The sequence below is a fragment of the Athene noctua genome, unplaced genomic scaffold, assembly GCF_965140245.1.
Source record: "Athene noctua unplaced genomic scaffold, bAthNoc1.hap1.1 HAP1_HAP1_scaffold_36, whole genome shotgun sequence".
NCBI lineage: Eukaryota > Metazoa > Chordata > Aves > Strigiformes > Strigidae > Athene > Athene noctua.
The window spans coordinates 635,562-653,069 of NW_027437538.1; the positions used below are offsets into that span (position 1 = coordinate 635,562).

General features: G+C 51.5%; 1 protein-coding gene across 1 annotated transcript; it reads right to left on the bottom strand.

Annotated features, from left to right (window-relative positions):
• Nucleotides 1-163: 163 nt before the first annotated feature.
• LOC141974211 (olfactory receptor 14J1-like) lies at nucleotides 164-14,788 on the bottom strand. The gene is made up of 2 exons (XM_074933550.1): nucleotides 14,636-14,788; nucleotides 164-1,105 (listed from the first exon to the last, which is right to left on the bottom strand). The coding sequence occupies exons 1-2, from the start codon at nucleotides 14,786-14,788 to the stop codon at nucleotides 164-166; spliced, it is 1,095 nt and encodes a 364-aa protein (XP_074789651.1).
• Between the last annotated feature and the right edge of the window lie 2,720 nt (nucleotides 14,789-17,508).

The window sequence follows — 17,508 nt, forward strand, 5'->3', positions numbered from 1 at the left end:
TATTTTGTTGCAACACACAGAGATCATGGATCCTCATTCATGCAGCCAGTTGGTGAGAAAAGCAGACTGAATTCTAAAGGGGAAGAAAAAAACATTAAAAGAAAAATCCAACAAAATAACCCAGAAAATTCAGAGATTGGAACTGTACAGAATTATATTGTAATTAATATGAAGAAGATAAGCAGTTCATTGCTTCAGCATAACATCTAGTTATCAGATTCCTCATGGAATCCTTGATCTCCTGGTTCCTCATGCTGTAGATGAGGGGGTTCACTGCTGGAGGCACCACCGAGTACAGAAATGACACCACCAGGTCCAGGGATGGGGAGGAGATGGAGGGCGGCTTCAGGTAGGCAAATAGAGCCGTGGTGATAAAGAGGGAGACCACGGCCAGGTGAGGGAGGCACGTGGAAAAGGCTTTGTGCCGTCCCTGCTCAGAGGGGATCCTCAGCACGGCCCTGAAGATCTGCACATAGGACACCACAATGAACACAAAACACCCAAAAGCCAAACAGGCACTGACCATGATAAGCCCAACTTCCCTGAGGTAGGAGTGTGAGCAGGAGAGCTTGAGGATGTGGGGGATTTCACAGAAGAACTCGTCCACAGCATTGCCCTGGCACAGTGGCAGTGAAAATGTGTTGGCCGTGTGCAGGAGAGAATTGAGGAACCCAGTGCCCCAGGCAGCTGCTGCCATGTGGACACAAGCTCTGCTGCCCAGGAGGGTCCCGTAGTGCAGGGGTTTGCAGATGGCAACGTAGCGGTCGTAGGACATGACGGTGAGGAGAGAAAACTCTGCTGAGATCAAGAACAGAAAGAAGAAGAGCTGTGCAGCAGACCCCAAGTAGGAGATGTGCCTGTTGTGCCAGAGGGAGTTGGCCATGGCTTTGGGGAGAGTGGTGGAGATGGAGCCCAGGTCGAGGAGGGAGAGGTTGAGGAGGAAGAAGTACATGGGGGTGTGCAGGCGGTGGTCACAGGCGATGGCGGTGATGATGAGGCCGTTGCCCAGGAGGGCAGCCAGGGAGATGCCCAGGAAGAGCCAGAAGTGCAGGAGCTGCAGCTCCCGTCTGTCTGCGAATGCCAGGAGGAGGAACTCGTGGTGGAGCTGCCGTTAGTAATTTGTTTCTACTGGACATGGGGACCTCTATGTGTTGGAAAAACAAGTGAGAATTTAGGGTAGATTTCTCTGAACAAAAGATACTCCTTAAGTTTTGACTAATCCCTCCTTTAACACTCCCATTATGATGTACCCGTGGAACTGTCCTGGGGGTGATGTGGGGCTGGGAGCAGCCCTGCCCCAGGCAGCACCCTCTCCACAGCAGCAGGACCCTGCCCTGCCGGGGTCTCTCCTGCCCCCCACAGCTGCTCCCCCCGGCGCCGTGGGCAGCTCCCCGGGCAGGCTGAGTGCTGACCCTGGCCGGCGGCAGAGTCCCTGCCCCAGCACACAGCCCCGGGGGTGCAGGGACCCTGCTCGGAAGGACAGCCCTGGGCACCCCCGGCCGCACCCGCGGCTGCACCCCCTGCAGCCGTCCCCGGGAGAAGGCAGAGCCATGGCCTGTCCCTCTGGCAGCGCAGCAGGGAAGCCCTGCTCGGGAGCACGGCCTCCTCCTCCAGACACCAGGGAGATTCCTGGGGCTGTGCCGGCCTCACCACATCCCTCCGCCACCTGCAGCTGCCCTGCCCCGCACCCACAGACTGACGGTGTCACGGGCTGGGAAGATTTCTCCTGCAGTGAGCTCTCAGCACCCTGCCAGTGCCGTCTGCCTCTGCCCTCTCTGTGCCCGGCTCCTCTGCCCTCGGTGCCTGCAGGCAGTGCCCTCAGCCCTGCTGCGCTTTGCAGAGGAGCTGCTCCTGGGCAGAGCTGGCTCTCTGCAGCGCTGACCACTTGCCCTCAGCTCCCTCCAGCCCAGCAGCCCGGCCCAGCATCACAGCAGAATGCAAGCCCAAGGCATTTTAATGACTCCTTGAGGAGGGTTGGTCTGAGTCCATGGACCTCAGACAGTGATTGGATGATGAAGGTGCCAGTCAGGAAGTCAAAGCCAGAGGCCAACTGCAAAGTTTCTTGGAGTGTTAATGGCTCCCAGTGAGGACCATTCCTGACAAAGCCTCCCCATTGTCTAATTAGACAAGAAAACTCGAGGCAGAGAATATCGGTAAACAAAGGCCCTGTCAGTGTGGAACAGATTCTGAGCAAACCTGGGTGTGTTACATGGAGCAAAGGGCCACGCCCTGACCCCCAGCCCCTGGGAAGTCAGATGCTGTTCCTCAGGGCTCTTCCTGGGGCAGGGTGATGTGGGGATGGGCAATGCCAAGGGCAGGACTATGGTCCAACCCCTGCCAGGCTCTCGGCTGGGGAAGGGGAGGCCATGAGACCCAGTGCTGGAAGGGGAAGGGGCTTCCTCATGGCCACCAGTGGCAGAGACACCAGCCAGAGCCAAGGGCAGAGAGAGCTCAGCTCTGCTGGGGGATGCTCAGACTTTGCTCACCCCTCTGTCGTCTCCACCACAGGCTGTCCCACCGTGTCCCACACCTGCACCTCTTTCTCTGCCGGCTGGAGACGTCCACCCAGCTCCCACACCCTGCTCTCCCCTGAGCATCTCCCTTCCTTTCCTGAGATCTCTGCGTCCTCCCTGCCTGCTCCTTGACACACTAAGCCTGGGGCTGCTCCAGTCTCCCTCGGGGTGACCTGTTCCACCACAGCACTGCCCTTCCAGGGACATTGCTCTGTGCCCAGTCTGTTCCTCCCCAGATCCACTTGATGCATTAGTTCTTTCTCATGGTGTATCTTTCAACAAAGACAATCTCCATTATCTCTGAAGTCACCCCTCTTTCACTCTCAGGCTACTCCTATGGTGCCTGGAGCCTCCACACCGCTGGGCCAAAAATCCATGTCCCTCAGCCACCTCACACAGGTTATGTGTACAATGTCCTGAGCCCCACCTTGTCAGACCTTCACTCAACACTATTCAGGTCGCCCTTACTTCTCCAAAATGGGGAGACTGCACTGGGTCTGGCTGAGCTGGAATTGGTTTCCCCTACAGCAGCCCTCACGGTGCTGTGGTTTATGCTGGGAGCTGCAGGGTGTTGGCAGCACCCTGGTGTGGTGGCTGCTGCTGAGCAGGGCTTACACAGCACCAAGGCTCCTTCCGACATTTCCCCCAGTGGGACGGGGTGGGCAAGACCTTGGGAGGGGACACAGCCAGGACAGCTGACCCAAACGACCAAAGGGACATTCCAGACCATGTTACATCTGCTCAGTGTAAAGCTGGGAGAAAGGAGGAAGGGGGTGGGGTCACCCTTGGTCCTCCGAGGCAACCACTCCACGTATGGGAGCCCTGATCCTGAGAAGGCCCCACATCGCCTGTCCATGGGAAGTAGAGAGTAAATCTGTTTGATTTGCTTCCATGCACAGAACTTTGCTTTGTTTTGCTTAGATTAAAACTGCTTTTTTTTCTTTTTTTCCACAATTATTGGTTTATATTATTTCCTTTCCCCTCTTTGCCCTGTTGAGAAAACAAGGGTGTAAGGGGGGGAAGTGATAGAGTGACTTTGTGGATACCTGGCGTTTAGCCAAAGTCAAACCATCACAGTCTATTTGGGCGCCCAACGTGGGGGAGACACAACCTGTAACACACCCATCTGTGTGGGCCACAGCAGTGCTGAGTCACTAACACAAGTGACAACAAATGCAATGCACTGCCTGCAGCCTGGGAACTCAGGGTAAGTCTTGGGCAAGACCCATAGGTTCTACTGGGAAGGCCCCGGTTCCTGTGGGGGCACCACGGGTCATGTTACCAGTTCCAGCAGATTCCTGGGGATGACCCACAGCTGAAGAGGCCATTGGGAACCTGAGAACCTTGGCCCAGCTATTAGCAGGCACAGGAGCATCCGTGAGCACTCCTGGGTCATCTGGGGTAAACTCAGGCTGAAGAACTCCAGGAGAAGTGTCTCCAAGTGGCCGTGACAGAGCCCATCACCTTGACCCACTCTGGGAAAATGTCACCTTCCAGGAAGGGAAATTCCAGGCAGTCATGTGACCAGGCCCATCAGTCAACCTGCAATGTAAGGGAAAGGAATATTTCTGATGCTGTGGATGCAGACGGCAACAAGCATTGGACTGTGCCTCAGAATATTCCTGGGAATCTCATCAAGCTGGTCCCTGCGCTGAGGCAAACACTGTGAGCAGAGTGAAGGGCAGGGAGCGCTGGCCTAACCCCCAGCAGGATGTAGATCTCTGGGTAGGAGCTGTCTGCCTTGTGCCGTGACCAGTGCAGGTGACACTGGAGTCAAAGCCCCAGCCCAGCCCCCACAGAGGGGAGGCCACGGCCACAACTGCAGATCGGTTTGGGGCAGCTCTGCAGTGACAGCTGGAAACACCAAGTGCATCTTGGTAGCAGCAGATCCTTTCAGTGCACGGACAGAAGCCCCCTGGCCAGAGCAAGGTGGCGGCCACCACTGCACATCTCCTGCTGGACGCTGCTCTGTCTTGCTGGGGTCTGCTCCACAGCGCCGAGTCTGATCCCAGCACCGACTTTGTGGCAGTAATTCTGCATGAGCACTGCAAAGCCTGAAGGCGACACGTCCCCCCCGGCTCTGCCCAGGCGTGGGGCAGGGAGAGGGAAAGGCCAGCGAAGGGCTGGGTGTGGCTGTTGAACGTGGGGTCCAGCAGCCATGAGGGGTCAAGGGAGTGGATGGGGAGAGACGGGCAAAGGCGCCACAAATTGTGATGCTGATTGTGACTCCATGACAGCCACAGGGTCCTGATTGGCCAGCAGCTGGCCCCAGCAGTCTGGGGACAAGGAGTTCATCACAAACCGCCCATCGCAGCAGAGACGGGACAGGGACAGAGAGGAAGGGCAGAGGCAAGCCAAGGGGAGCTGGCTGCAATGGGGATGGTTAGGAGGTCGCTTCTGCTGCAGCAGCCTGCCTGGCCCTCAGGAGCCCTGCTGGCCAGCAGCGTGGTGAGGTCATCCAGCGCATCAGGGAACCCACCCAACAGAAATTACATCCTCTGGGAGGGGAGGGGCTGAGGCAGGTGGAAGAGGCTCACCTGCGTTCTGAATGCGGAGGAACCTCTGTTATTCACAGAATCACAGAATCACTGAGGTTGGAAAAGCCCCTTGGGATCATCGAGTCCAACCATCAGCCCGACTGTACAAGTTCTCCCCTACACCGTATCCCTCAACGTCTCATCTAAACCACCCTTAAACACAGCCAGGGATGGGGACTCCCCCCCCCTCCCTGGGCAGCCTGTTCCACCCTCTGACCACTCTTTCTGGGAAAAATTTTCTCCTCCTGCCCAGCCTGACCGTCCCCTGTGGCAGTTTCCAGCCGTTCCCTCTTGTCCTGTCCCTGATCCCCTGGGAGCAGAGCCCAGCCCCCGCACTCTGCACTGTCCTGTCAGGAGCTGCAGAGAGGGATGAGGGCTCCCCTCAGCCTCCTCCTCCTCACACTGAACACTCCCAGCTCCTTCCCTGGCTCCTCACAGGATTGATTCTCCAGCCCTTCCCCAGCCTCGTTGCCCTCCTCTGCCCTCGCTCCAGCCCCTCCAGATCTCTCTGGGATTGAGGTGCCCAAACCTGGACACAACCCTCCAGGTGTGGCCTCCCCAGGGCAGAGCACAGGGGGACTGTCACCTCCCTGGTCCTGCTGGTCACACTAGTGCTGACACAAGCCAGGATGCCGTTGGCTTTCTTGGCCCCCCGGGCACACTGCTGGCTCCTGTTCAGCTGCTTGTCAGTGAGAACCCCCAGAGCCTTCTCTTAGGCTGCAAACCAAACCAGGGCGTTATCATCCCCTTGACTCAGCGCTGGGGAGGCCACCTCTAGACTGGTGTGACTGGGGGAGAGGCTCCCTGTCCTGGAGGAATGGAGAGGAAAGGGAGAAGCTCCAAAGGAGATGTGCCAGGGTGGGCTTTGGGGCCTTTGTGGAGAGGCTGAAGGACCGGGGCTGCTTGAGCCTGGTGAGGTGGAGGCTCCGGGCACTACAGCAGTCGTCTGCACCTGCTGGGAGGAGAGTTTCTGAGATAACGGAGCTTTTCTTGGTAGTGGGAAGAGAAGGAAACCTCAACAAAGTGCAGACTGGGAGGTTCAGATGGGAGTTGAGGGAAAAGAATTCTCAATCAGGAGGTGGTATTGTGGTGTAAGAGGTCGCCCAGAGGGAGTGTGGGTCAGCCTGTGGCTCTGTGTTTCAAGGAACAGGCAGTGAGTGTGGAGAGACATCAGTGAAGGGGTGGGAATGCCGGGAGGAGAGCGAGGGAGGAAAGGGAGATGGATGTCACCAGCCTGGAGGGAAAAAGGCGCCTGAAGGGCCCAGCAGAAGCAAACCTGCAGCAGAGATGGCTGAGGGCTCTGCCAGGGCTGAAAGGCCACACGAGACAGAGCTCTTGGCCCCCTTGGTCATGGCAGTTGCCCTGCCATGGGGGGCTACCGGGATAAACCTGATGTTGAGGCTCTGGACTGTGTTTTCCTCCTCACCCCTTCCTGGAGAGGCCAGGAGGGGTTGTGCAGTTTCCTACACTTGGCATTGCTCCCCCTCACAGCCCCTGCCCCCAGGAAGAGCCCTGAGCCACACACGAGGGGCAGCATCTCCTTCCCAGGGCCTGAGGGTCAGGGCTTGGCCTTTGTGCTCCATCACCAACCCAAGGGTTTCACAGCAGGACAGCCCTGCACGGGGCCTTTGCCTGCCTGCAATCACAGCCTCCAATTCTCTGCTCTAACGAGTCCCTGCAGAGGCTTTGTCAGTCCTGGCCCTCCGTGGGGCCAATCAGGGCTTCAGGGCACGGGGAGCTTTGCTGCTGACTTGGACTTGTTGAGTCCTTTGCTCAGTCTCCTCTCAGGGCCTGAGCATCATGGACATGGGGCCAAATACACCACGGGGCTCATTAAAATACACAAAGCCCTAACGAGCTCGTTCTCTTCCTTTAGATTTCTTCAAGTCTTCAGGACTTGTGCAGCTAATTGGAGTCATTTCCTGGTGTAGTTAAGGAGGAAGATTTCAAAGTGCCCCTAATACAAATCCATCTGTATTTTAAAGAGCACATTATTTAATTTACACTTTAGAGAAGAGGCGATAGCAGCACTCTCTGACTGACATCGATGCAGAGCATCTCCTCGGGAGATCTCCTGGACAGTCCCTTGGGGTCCAACACAGTCCGGACAACCTTTGTCCTCACCCCCAGTCCCAGCATTTCTCTCCTCAGCCGCCTGGGACTCGCATCATCTCTCCTTACATCAGATTTCTCCTCTGATCTCTGCAGCGGGAGGTTACAGCTCCTTTGCACAATCTCCCCCCTGTTGTCCTTGGAGAACCGCCTGCACACGGGCGCAGAAGGAGTTCTGCTGTTTGCAGGCAAGGAAAAGTCAAACATCATCAAGGTTCATACAAAATAAAATACATTTCTCTCCTATAAGTTAAGTACAATCTCCAATGAGGTTGCCTTTCTACAAGGGGTAATTTTATGAGAAATATTTTCGGTTGGCAGATAGAAAAAGGTAGAGATAAACATACTGGAAGAGTTGGCCAAGAAGACAATTAGTCTGCTGAGAGAGAGGCAAGATTTTAACCACCTGAAGTTCAAAGCAGCAGCTCGCGAGCTGAGAGGAAGCGGAACAAACCCAAAGGATGAGAAAGAATACAAAAGAATTGTGGGGAAAGCCCTTTTTTTTTTTGTTTTTTTTTTTTTACTTTAGTCAGTTCGCTTTGGAAAAATGTGTCTTCGGGAACGGTTCGTTCAATTGGGACAGGTGAAAAAAATGAAAACTTAATTTGACACAGCGTTGCCCAGAAGTGACAATGAAGTTACAGGGGAAGAGCAATTTATTTTATTTTTTTTTAATATTCCCTTTTAAAGATCACAGGGTTGGGGGAGGTCTCTGGTGGGTGAGGACAAGCGAATGTCTCACCCACATTTGAAAGAGGCCAGAATTGCCCCCCCAGCACCCACTGGGTGCACGAGGTGAGGAGTGGCCCTTCCAATGAGCCCTCTCGGGTGACATTCCCGGGCACCCAGAAGAACAGACAGTGCCCAAACAGACCCCCCAAGGGGACATCATGGCTCCCCAACCTGATTGCCTTCATGGGGAAGTGGCCGCCTTGGTAGGAGCGAGGAGAACGGTGGGGGTCACCTGACTCCAAGTCAACCAGACCATTGGACACGGTCTCCCTCAATATTCTCGTACCTAAATTAGGCCGTTACAGCCGGGCTGGGGTGGCAACGAGATGGGTAAAACACCCGTTGGAGGCTGAGAGAGCTGTGGTGCAGGGAACACCTGGAGGTCACTGGGACATACTGGGGCGTTGTGGCAGCACAGGGGACCCTTCTGGGTGCACCCATGACCCAGAGGGGGCAGCTGTGGCCGTGCTTGTCACTGACACTAGAGACGACAGTTCCTGAGCCCTGGGGGCGCCGTTCAGATGAACCCTGCCAGGCAACGGGACCGTCCTGTGAGGAACCTCATGAGACAGAAGAAGGACAAAGGTGACGCCTTGCACCTAGGACAGACGGACACCCTGCTGTGGCGGGAGAAGGGCGCTGCCTGGCTGGGGAGTAGCTCTGGGGACAAGGCCTTGGCCGTGCCTGGGGACGGTAAGAAAACATGATCCAGTAATGGGCCACGTGATCCAGCGCAGACTTTTTTGGCCTTTGTTAGCCATTGCTTGTCTTTGTTGGCTTTTGTTGTCCTTTGTTGGCCGTCATTGGTCATCGCTGGCCTTTGTTGGCCATTGTTGACCTTTGTTGGCCATTGTTGGCCATTGCTGGCCTTTCTTGGCCTTTATTGGCAATCCTTGGACTTTGCTGGCCATCGTTGGCCATTGCTGTCCTTTGTTGGCCTTTGTTGGCTTTTGTTGGCCTTTGCTGTCCTTTATTGGCCATTGTTTGCCATCATTGGTCTTTTTTGACCTTTTTTGGCAATTGTTGGCCTTCGTTGGCCATCCTTAGCCATTGCTGGCCTCTGTTGGCCTTCCTTGGTGTTTTACGGAGATAAGACTTTACAACCGTGAAGTTATAAAGTAGGTATGTTTATTCAGCGCCGGGCGCATGGGGATCGCTCCACCAAAAGCATGTTCACCATTCGTAGCTCCAGTCCGGCTTATATGTTACAAAGTAGTGCATATTCATAGAACGCCTGTACATATACATAGCCTACCCCGCCTCCCCTCGCTCCTCATGGTAATCAGGTCTCCTCCCCTTGTGCCTGCATGATAAGTTCTTCAAGTTCCGGTCAGGGGTCACAAATTTCTGAGCAAGGGTCGTAAAGATGAAGTACCTCTTCTTCCTCGCTGATGAACTTCTCACCCTGTCGCTCTGCGCAGTCTCAGTTGTTCTCTGAGCCCCGGCCAAACCGCCAGGCCGGTTTGTGCTAGAATCCAGGATGATTTGTTGCTGAACACACAACTTCAAGGACCATGAGAAACTCCTCTTTGCGCTCGGAGATTGTAGCCTAGCAACTTTATCAGCACCTGGTATGTGGCTCTCCCCCCTTTTCTTTGTCCGTGCACAGGCCTCTGTCTTGTGACAGGCCTCTGTCTTGTGCCATCTGACCGAAGTTACTCAAATCCCCTATCTCATTCCCCCCTTTTCTTTCTACTTAGTAAATTCTTGTACTAGTCAGACTATTTTACAACTAGCTCCTATTACTAATTCTAGTGAGGATCAGCAAAACTGTCACAGATATTAATAAAGCAACCACTGGGTGGAGGCCGTGTTTAAGATTCCAGTAGTTGTGGGCGACCATCCGAGGACGGTCTCCCACCAATGATGTTCTCCTACCTTTCGTAATTTTTGTCAAAATCTCGTGAATTTGCTCCTTATCATGTCTTACTACTATTAGCATCTCCTTCCCTTTTTCTTTCACTTCCTCTAGAATGGAAAGTAAGTCTTTGTGCTGTAGCATCTCCTTCACCCTTTCCAAATCATTCCTATGGGAGTAGAGCCTATTCTTTGAAACAAGGTGTATTCCGTTTCTATCACTTGGGAGCTCAGTACGGGGATAACATAGTTAAAGTCGCACCCTTCAATTTTAGTGAAATTACATATACAATGATTAGAGGAGTTACCTTTCTCCTTTTCGTGACCATCAACCACCAAGCTCCTACAGGAAGTGTGTAGACATATGCATCCTTCTCCTATGTATATTAGAACTGGGTGGTTGTTGGGGAAAGTTGGACTTCAAAGTTGCACTCTTTCTGGTGGGTGTCCAAACACATATCTTGGGCCTCTATAGTGTTTCCTTCGCAGACATATCCCTGGTGCCCCGTGCTAGTACACAGACCTGCATCGATGGTTTGCCACTTATCCCCTTGCTGCCACACCCATCCCTTGTGTCCTACTGGATTGATTATTGCTCCTTCATGATATAGTCCTATAGCAGCGATAGGGTAAATTTTACATTGGACAGCCCTTGCTATGGTCAGGACGAAGGCAATTATTTTATCATTCACACTATCATAAGTAAAGTTCACCATTTTCTACCAGGATTGTAGTTCTCTCTCTTGGCCAAGTGCTTTATCCCAAATTACCTTTCGAATCTCTCTGGGGAGGATCCCCTCCTCCCCTTCCCTTAGAATATTAGAAATAATTGATGTATCCCTATCTGCGCCTGTATGCAGCTGAGAGCCAGGGAGGTGTCCTTCTGTAGAGCCTCAGTCCCCTCTACCGCCACTGAATGGTCCTCGAGATTAACTCTCTCCCAATCTGGGAGCAGTTTTGATGGTAGCCATTGCTGAGTCCCTAGTGCTAGTAAAGATGACTTTAGAGGCCGTTTGAATTGATCCAATTCTTGAGTTGCTGTGGCCAATTTGTTCATTATTACCTCTGAATCTATGCTATTCAATACTCCTAGTCCTGTCCCTAAAGTTCCTGTCAGATCCCTCTCTTGTCTTTGAACAGCTCGAGCCTTTAGGCAGGCGGTCCATCCTTTTTGGGTTGTTTCTACATATGGAAGGCACTTTGGCTGTAGGTCTGCCGGATTCACCTGCAAATGCACCTCCACTTGTTTTAATGACCGTTGGGGATTAAATAATACAACTTGCTGACCAGTTTCCGGATTACATGTGGACCTATTTTAAAGATTCTCGGTTCTGACTCTTGCCCAGCAATTGCTCTCATATCCTTTGCAGATGTGATAGGTGGTGGGGTAGTAGTAGGCTGTATGGGGTCAATTCTAACTCTGTAAAACAACGCCTGTCCTCCCGATCCTTGTCCTAAGCATGTTACAATAGCTGTCTCGGTTAAGGTAAAGTTAAACCAACATATTAATTTTATGATTCTCCAAATTTATATGAGGACCCTATCATTCTCACACCTATCATGGTGTCTTCTAAAACTGGAACTAGACCATCCCCATAGTATATTTGACAACCCATTGTTATTTCATCCCCCATCTTCCCTTCTAACTGGCTGACTTCGCCCTTATTGTCCCTTCTCCACTGATCCTCTTGGTACACCTTATTATTGTTAACAACCATCATGGCTAATCTTGTTCTTGAATCCACATCCTTCACCATCATGGCATGATTTTTCTGGGCGTGATTCCAAGGCCAGTTTTTAGGTTCCTGGGCATAGGCAAGTAGGATAATTCTAAAACATATTAACGGTTCCAACTCACGGTTGATCATTTTGAGGTCTCAATCCAAAAGTTTTTGTTTGAATCTGAGTTTTAATGGTCCATTTTCAGTCACCTCCCAGTTCTGTTTAGGAGCTTTCTTGACTCTAGTATGATGTATCCACGATGTCTGCTCTCTAACCTTGATCGTTGTAAATGTTGTGAGTAGCACTTGAAACGGTCCCTCCCACTGCGGTTCCAAGACTTTTCTGCAAGAGACTTAACATACACATAGTCTCCAGGCTGAATGTTATGTACAGGCCCATCTAACCCTCTGCCCCGAGTCCCAAATACATGTTTTCCAATTTTATTAAGCTGTTTACTTAAAGCTATCATGTAGGAATTCACGGTTTCCTCTCCGACCTGCAGTGACGTCCCTTTCTGTACCACATAAGGTCTGCCATATAACATTTCAAAAGGACTTAATCCTTCCTTGGCCCTCGGTTTTGCTCGTATAGGCAGAAGAGCCAGAGGGAGGGCCTGAGGCCAGGTCAGGTTTGACTCCTGACCAAGTTTCACTATTTGCTGCTGAATCAAATGATTCATTTTCCCTACTTGACCACTAGACTGGGGACGGTATGGAGTGTGAAGTTGTCAGTCTATGCCCAGAAAGCAACTAACTTGCTGGACTACTTTTGAGATAAATTGCGAACCCCTATCTGAGGATATGGTCGCTGGAACCCCGAATCGTGGAATTATTTCCTGTATTAATACTTTAGTTACTTCTCTGGCTTTAACCGTTCTGGTGGGGAATGCCTCTGGCCAACCGGAAAAGGTGTCTGTTAATACTAATAGGTATTGATACTCCATTTTTCTTGCAGTTCTGAGAAATCAATTTGCCATTGTTGTCCCGGTCCATTTCCTTTTCCAATCTGGCCTACTTCTAGAGCCGGGGTATTCTTAGGATTAGTCTGGAGGCAAAGGTCACACTGTTGCGTCACCTGTCTTACTATGGTATACAGATTTCTAGCTCTAATACTCTTGACCAAATATCGGTGCAGGGCCTCCGCTCCCCAGTGCCCTTTCCTGTGTTCCTCTCGCACCAGGTGTCTAGCTAAACAAGAGGGAATTACTGCCTTCCCTTGGCGAGTGATGGCCCAACCTTCTTCATTATATGATCCTTCCAGGTCTGTAATTAACTTTTGATCCTCTTTAGTATAATTAGGCTTACCTTCTGGGATGACTTGCCCATCAGGAACTAAAACTGCCTCTATTTTTACCTCTCTTTTGGCTGCTTGTTTTGCCTCTCTCTCTGCCAGTTCATTTCCTTTTTCCAAATCCGAGTTCACCTTTTGGTGGGCCTTAACATGCATGATTGCCACTTTTCTTGGAAGTTGGACAGCTTCTAGCAGTTCCAGAATTTCCTTCCCATGTTTGATGTGTTTCCCTTGTGAGTTCAACAGTCCTCTTTCCTTCCAGATTGCTCCATGAGCGTGGACTACCCCAAAGGCACGCTTCGAATCTGTGTAAATGTTCACAGTTTTGCCTTGGGCTAGTCCTAAAGCACGGGTCAGTGCGATTCTCTCTGCCTTTTGTGCAGATGTATTCATAGGCAGCGGTCCTGATTCCAGTATTTCTTGGGTGGTAGCGACAGCATACCCAGCATGCCTCTTGCCGCTCAGGACATAGCTGCTGCCATCTGTAAACCAGTTCTCAGCATCTTCCAGAGGGGCATCCTTCAGATCTGTGCGCCTTGAGTATGTTGCCTCGATGGTCTCCAGGCAGTCATGTTGCACTGGGTCTCCTGTGTTTCCACTCAGGAAAGAAGCTGGGTTAATAATGTTAGTTACTGCAATCTCCACATCATCTTGTTCTACTAATTCCGCCTGATATTTTAAGAACCTTCGGGGCAAAAGCCAATGTCCCCCTTTAATTTCCAATACTGCAGACACTGTGTGAGATACAAATACACTCATTTTCTGGCCTAAGGTGAATTTTCGTGCCTCCTGTATGTTTAAGATCACTGCTGCAACCGCTCGTAGGCATCCGGGCCAACCTTTAGCGGTTGTATCCAGTAGCTTGGAGAAATAGGCGACTGCCCAACGGTACGGGCCTAAGTCTTGTGCCAGTATTCCCAATGCAATTCCCTGTTTCTCGTGTGAAAAGAGAAAGAATGGCTTACTTACATCTGGGAGTCCCAAGGCCGGGGCTGACATCAAGGCCTTCTTCAGCAAGTCAAAGGCTCGTATGGCCTCCTTATTGCATTGGAGATTTTCCTGTTGACTGGCGGTTAGTGCATATAAAGGTTTAACAAGCAATCCATAATTATAAATCCATGGTCTGCACCACCCAGTCATTCCCAGGAACGTTCGCAGTTCTTTCACTGTTTGTGGCCTCGGAGTCTGACAAATTGCTTCTTTCCGGGCTCGTCCTAAAGTTCTTTTTCCAGCACTGATTTCATAGTCCAGATAAATAACTTCAAGTTGCATCACCTGGGCCTTCTTTTTAGATACCCGGTAGCCCTGAAGTCCCAGAAAATTTAAAAGGCTTACCGTCTAGGTCACGCAGGCCTCTGTTGTCTTGGTGGCAATTAGGATGTCGTCTACATGCTGCAGCAGCTTTCCCTCTTCAGGTGGAGCTGGGGTTTCCCATAGTTCAAAGTCTTTGCCCAATTAGTTACCAAATATAATGGGGCTGTTTCTAAATCCTTGTGGCAGCACCGTCCAGGTCAGCTGGGTTTTACGTCCACTCTTAGGATTTTCCCATTCAAATGCAAATGTTTTCTGACTGGCTCCGAGGAGAGAGAGGCAAAAAAAGGCATCCTTGAGGTCTAAAACAGTAAACTAGATTAGCTCAGGAGTTAATTTTGTCAACAAAGTGTATGGGTGTGCCACCACTGGGTGGAGATCTGTTTATTACTCTCAGATCCTGAACTACCCTATATGACCCACCGGGTTTCCGGACAGGTAATATGGGAGTATTACAATTAGATTCACACTCCTTTAATAATCCTGTTCGTAAAAATTTTCTGTAACTAGCTGTTTCCCTTCCCGATCCTCCTTTTTTAAAGGGTACTGGTTAATTCTTACCGGTTGTTGTCCTTCTTTGAGGTTTACCTCTACGGGCAGAGCGTTCTTCGCCCTTCCAGGCGTGTCAGTGGCCCACACCCCGGGATACCCTTGATTGACAATTTCCTCACTGATTCCTCCTCCTGCGGGGATACTAGTTAGGGACAAGCTCATGATTTGTACAAGTTCTTGGTTGTTTACCTCCAGAGTAATCTCTCCATTGTTAAAGGTAATGGTTGCTCCTAATAGTTCTAGTAAGTGTCTCCCTAGGAGCGCTTTTGGGGAGTCAGGCATATACAGAAACGTGTGTATGCCTAACTGCTTTCCCAGTTTATATTTCAAAGGTCTGCAAAAATAAGCCTTTCCACTTTGGCCAGTAGCTCCCTTATAATGTTTTTCCAGGGCAAGCACTAAAGGATCTTGTGGTGGAACTAGTTCACAGTCCCTCTGCCACCCGGGTGATTTCGGAGGGTAAAGAACATGTCTGCGTTATAAGACACCTCATCCTACTTCCCTTCCCTCTGGAAAAATAACATTAATTGCAAAAGCGTGTTATAGTCTAAGGTCCCATTTAGTGGCCATTTAGCTGCTTCTTCTAGTTTGTAAAGTGGCCACCACTGATTACAATATTTAATCAGGATTTTCTTGCTTTCCGTGCTTCCTCTCCCGCTATGCCTTTCCAGTGCGTGAGTATGCAATCCAATGGGCTTTTCTTTACAATTTTTCCCTGCTTATTTCCCATTATTATCCCTTCTTCCCAAAATTCTTTCTCTCCACTTATAGCAGTCTCTACACTGGCTTTTAACCTTCTCCCACTCTGCCTCCTTCACTTCCCAAAGTTCCGGTATCTTATGGCTTCTTCCACACAATAATTATCCACTCCCGTCTTTCGACAGAGAGGTCTAACGACACCGCTTCTTCCCAGCACTCTGCACACCTCGACCTCCTCTTATCAGACACATAATACCACTTACATCGACAATCTACGCACTCTGCTAATACCCAGGCTTGATGAAAATTACTAAAGGTAGGAGCATAGGAGCACAGAGAAAGCAGGGGATTCTCCCACGAACCCAGTCTGGTACTACCAGTTGCCCAGAAGGAGCTGTGTACAATCCTTCTAGCAGGTATAAATCATAAACCGTTAACAATTAGCAGTCAGTTCAAAGCCAGTATATCCACAATTAGTGCACTACACAAAGACCTGAAGCAAGATCCTGCAGGTGACGGGAATTACCAGGACCCTGCCCAAAATGCAAACTGCCTCTTATATACCAGTCATCGGTAGTTTGCCCCAAAAGATCTTTCCCGCAGATTCCCAAAGCCAAAACCAAATGGGTGTACCCCCTCCTCGGGACTGAGCCGTGCGCCAGACGTCTCTGCGCGTCTTACCAGCAGCCCGTCACCCTTAAACATACCTCTGTCCGCGAACCAGATGGTCCTTGTCCGCTCCCGCAGTGGACAGCTGGGAGCGGAGTTCCTCCGAGAAGAGCTCGGGGTGCACCTAGGACGTCCACCCTCCAGCAGTGTCCCGGCAGCCGAGCAGAGATGGTCCCATCTGGGGTGCCAGGATGTTTTGCGGAGAAATCATTCTATAACTTTGGAGCTATAAAGTGGGTATGTTTATTCAGCGCCGGGCGCATGGGGGATCGCTCCACCACAAGCATGCGCATCGTTTGCAGCTCCCGTCCGGCTGATACGTTACAGAATAGCGCATATTCATAGAACGCCTGTACATATACAGAGTCTACCCCCGCCTCCCCTCGCTTCGCATGGCAATCAGGTCTCCTCCCCTTGCGCCTGCACGATGAGCTCTTCAAGTTCCGGGCAGGGGTCGTATAGATGAAGCACCTCTTCTTCCTCACTGATGAACTTTTCACCCTGTCGCTCTGCGCAGCCTCAGTTGTTTCCCTGGGCCCTGGACAAACCGCCAGGCCAGTTTGTGCTGGTGTTTGGGGTAATCTCCTGCTGATACCCACAACTTTAAGCACCAGAGGAGGCTTCTCTTTGGTCTAGGAGATAGTCGCCTAGCAACGTTATCAGCACCTGGTATGTCTTTGCACACAGCCCCTTACGCCTCCTTTTGTCTTGGTGAAAGTTCCCCAGTCTTGCACCATCAATCTAAGGTTGTTTAGACTCCCCATCTCACCACATGCTGAATCTCTACAGAGCCCACATTTACAAAAGCCAGACCTGACTGGAGCCCAGTCCCAGGGAGGAAAGAGGGCCTTGCCCAACAGGGAACTCGGCACATTGCACCCGCAGAGAAAGACACTGCCCCTGCCTGCAAAGGGTCCCAGCTTTTATCCCTAAGTGGGACACCTGACCTTTGTTTAATTAATGCAGGACCCATGGGGCTCATTTACCCCATGGCTCTGTCTGCCAGGCCGGCCCCACCCTGGAGGGAATCCTAAAGGCAAACTTACCCCCCCTTTGGGAAGGGCTGTGGGAATAACCCCTATGTCAACCTTAATTTGGGGTTTGGGGTTGAAACCCCAGCATTTCAACCCTGCCCCAGCTCCGTTGCCCTTCTCTGGCCAAGCTCGAGTCATTCAATGGCCTTTTTGGGGTGAGGGGCCCAAAACTGAACCCACTCATCACCTCAGTTCATAATTAAATCTCTGTTTAAATTGACAACAAATGGAGTCACTTTCCCCCAAGTCAAGTCTTGCCTGCAATGGGAACTGGGAACTGATCTCCCTGTCCTTGTCCCCACCCAGCAGCTTTCTCACCCCCATTCTTCCTATTTTCTCCCCCATCCCGCTGGGGTGGGAGAGGCCGTGAGCGAGCAGCTGGGTGGCAGTTGGGTGATCAGCCACGGGTAACCCACCACAGCAAGAAGATGCCTCGGCTGGTGGGTGAGGGGAGAGCAGGGAAGGGGTTTCACCTCCGCA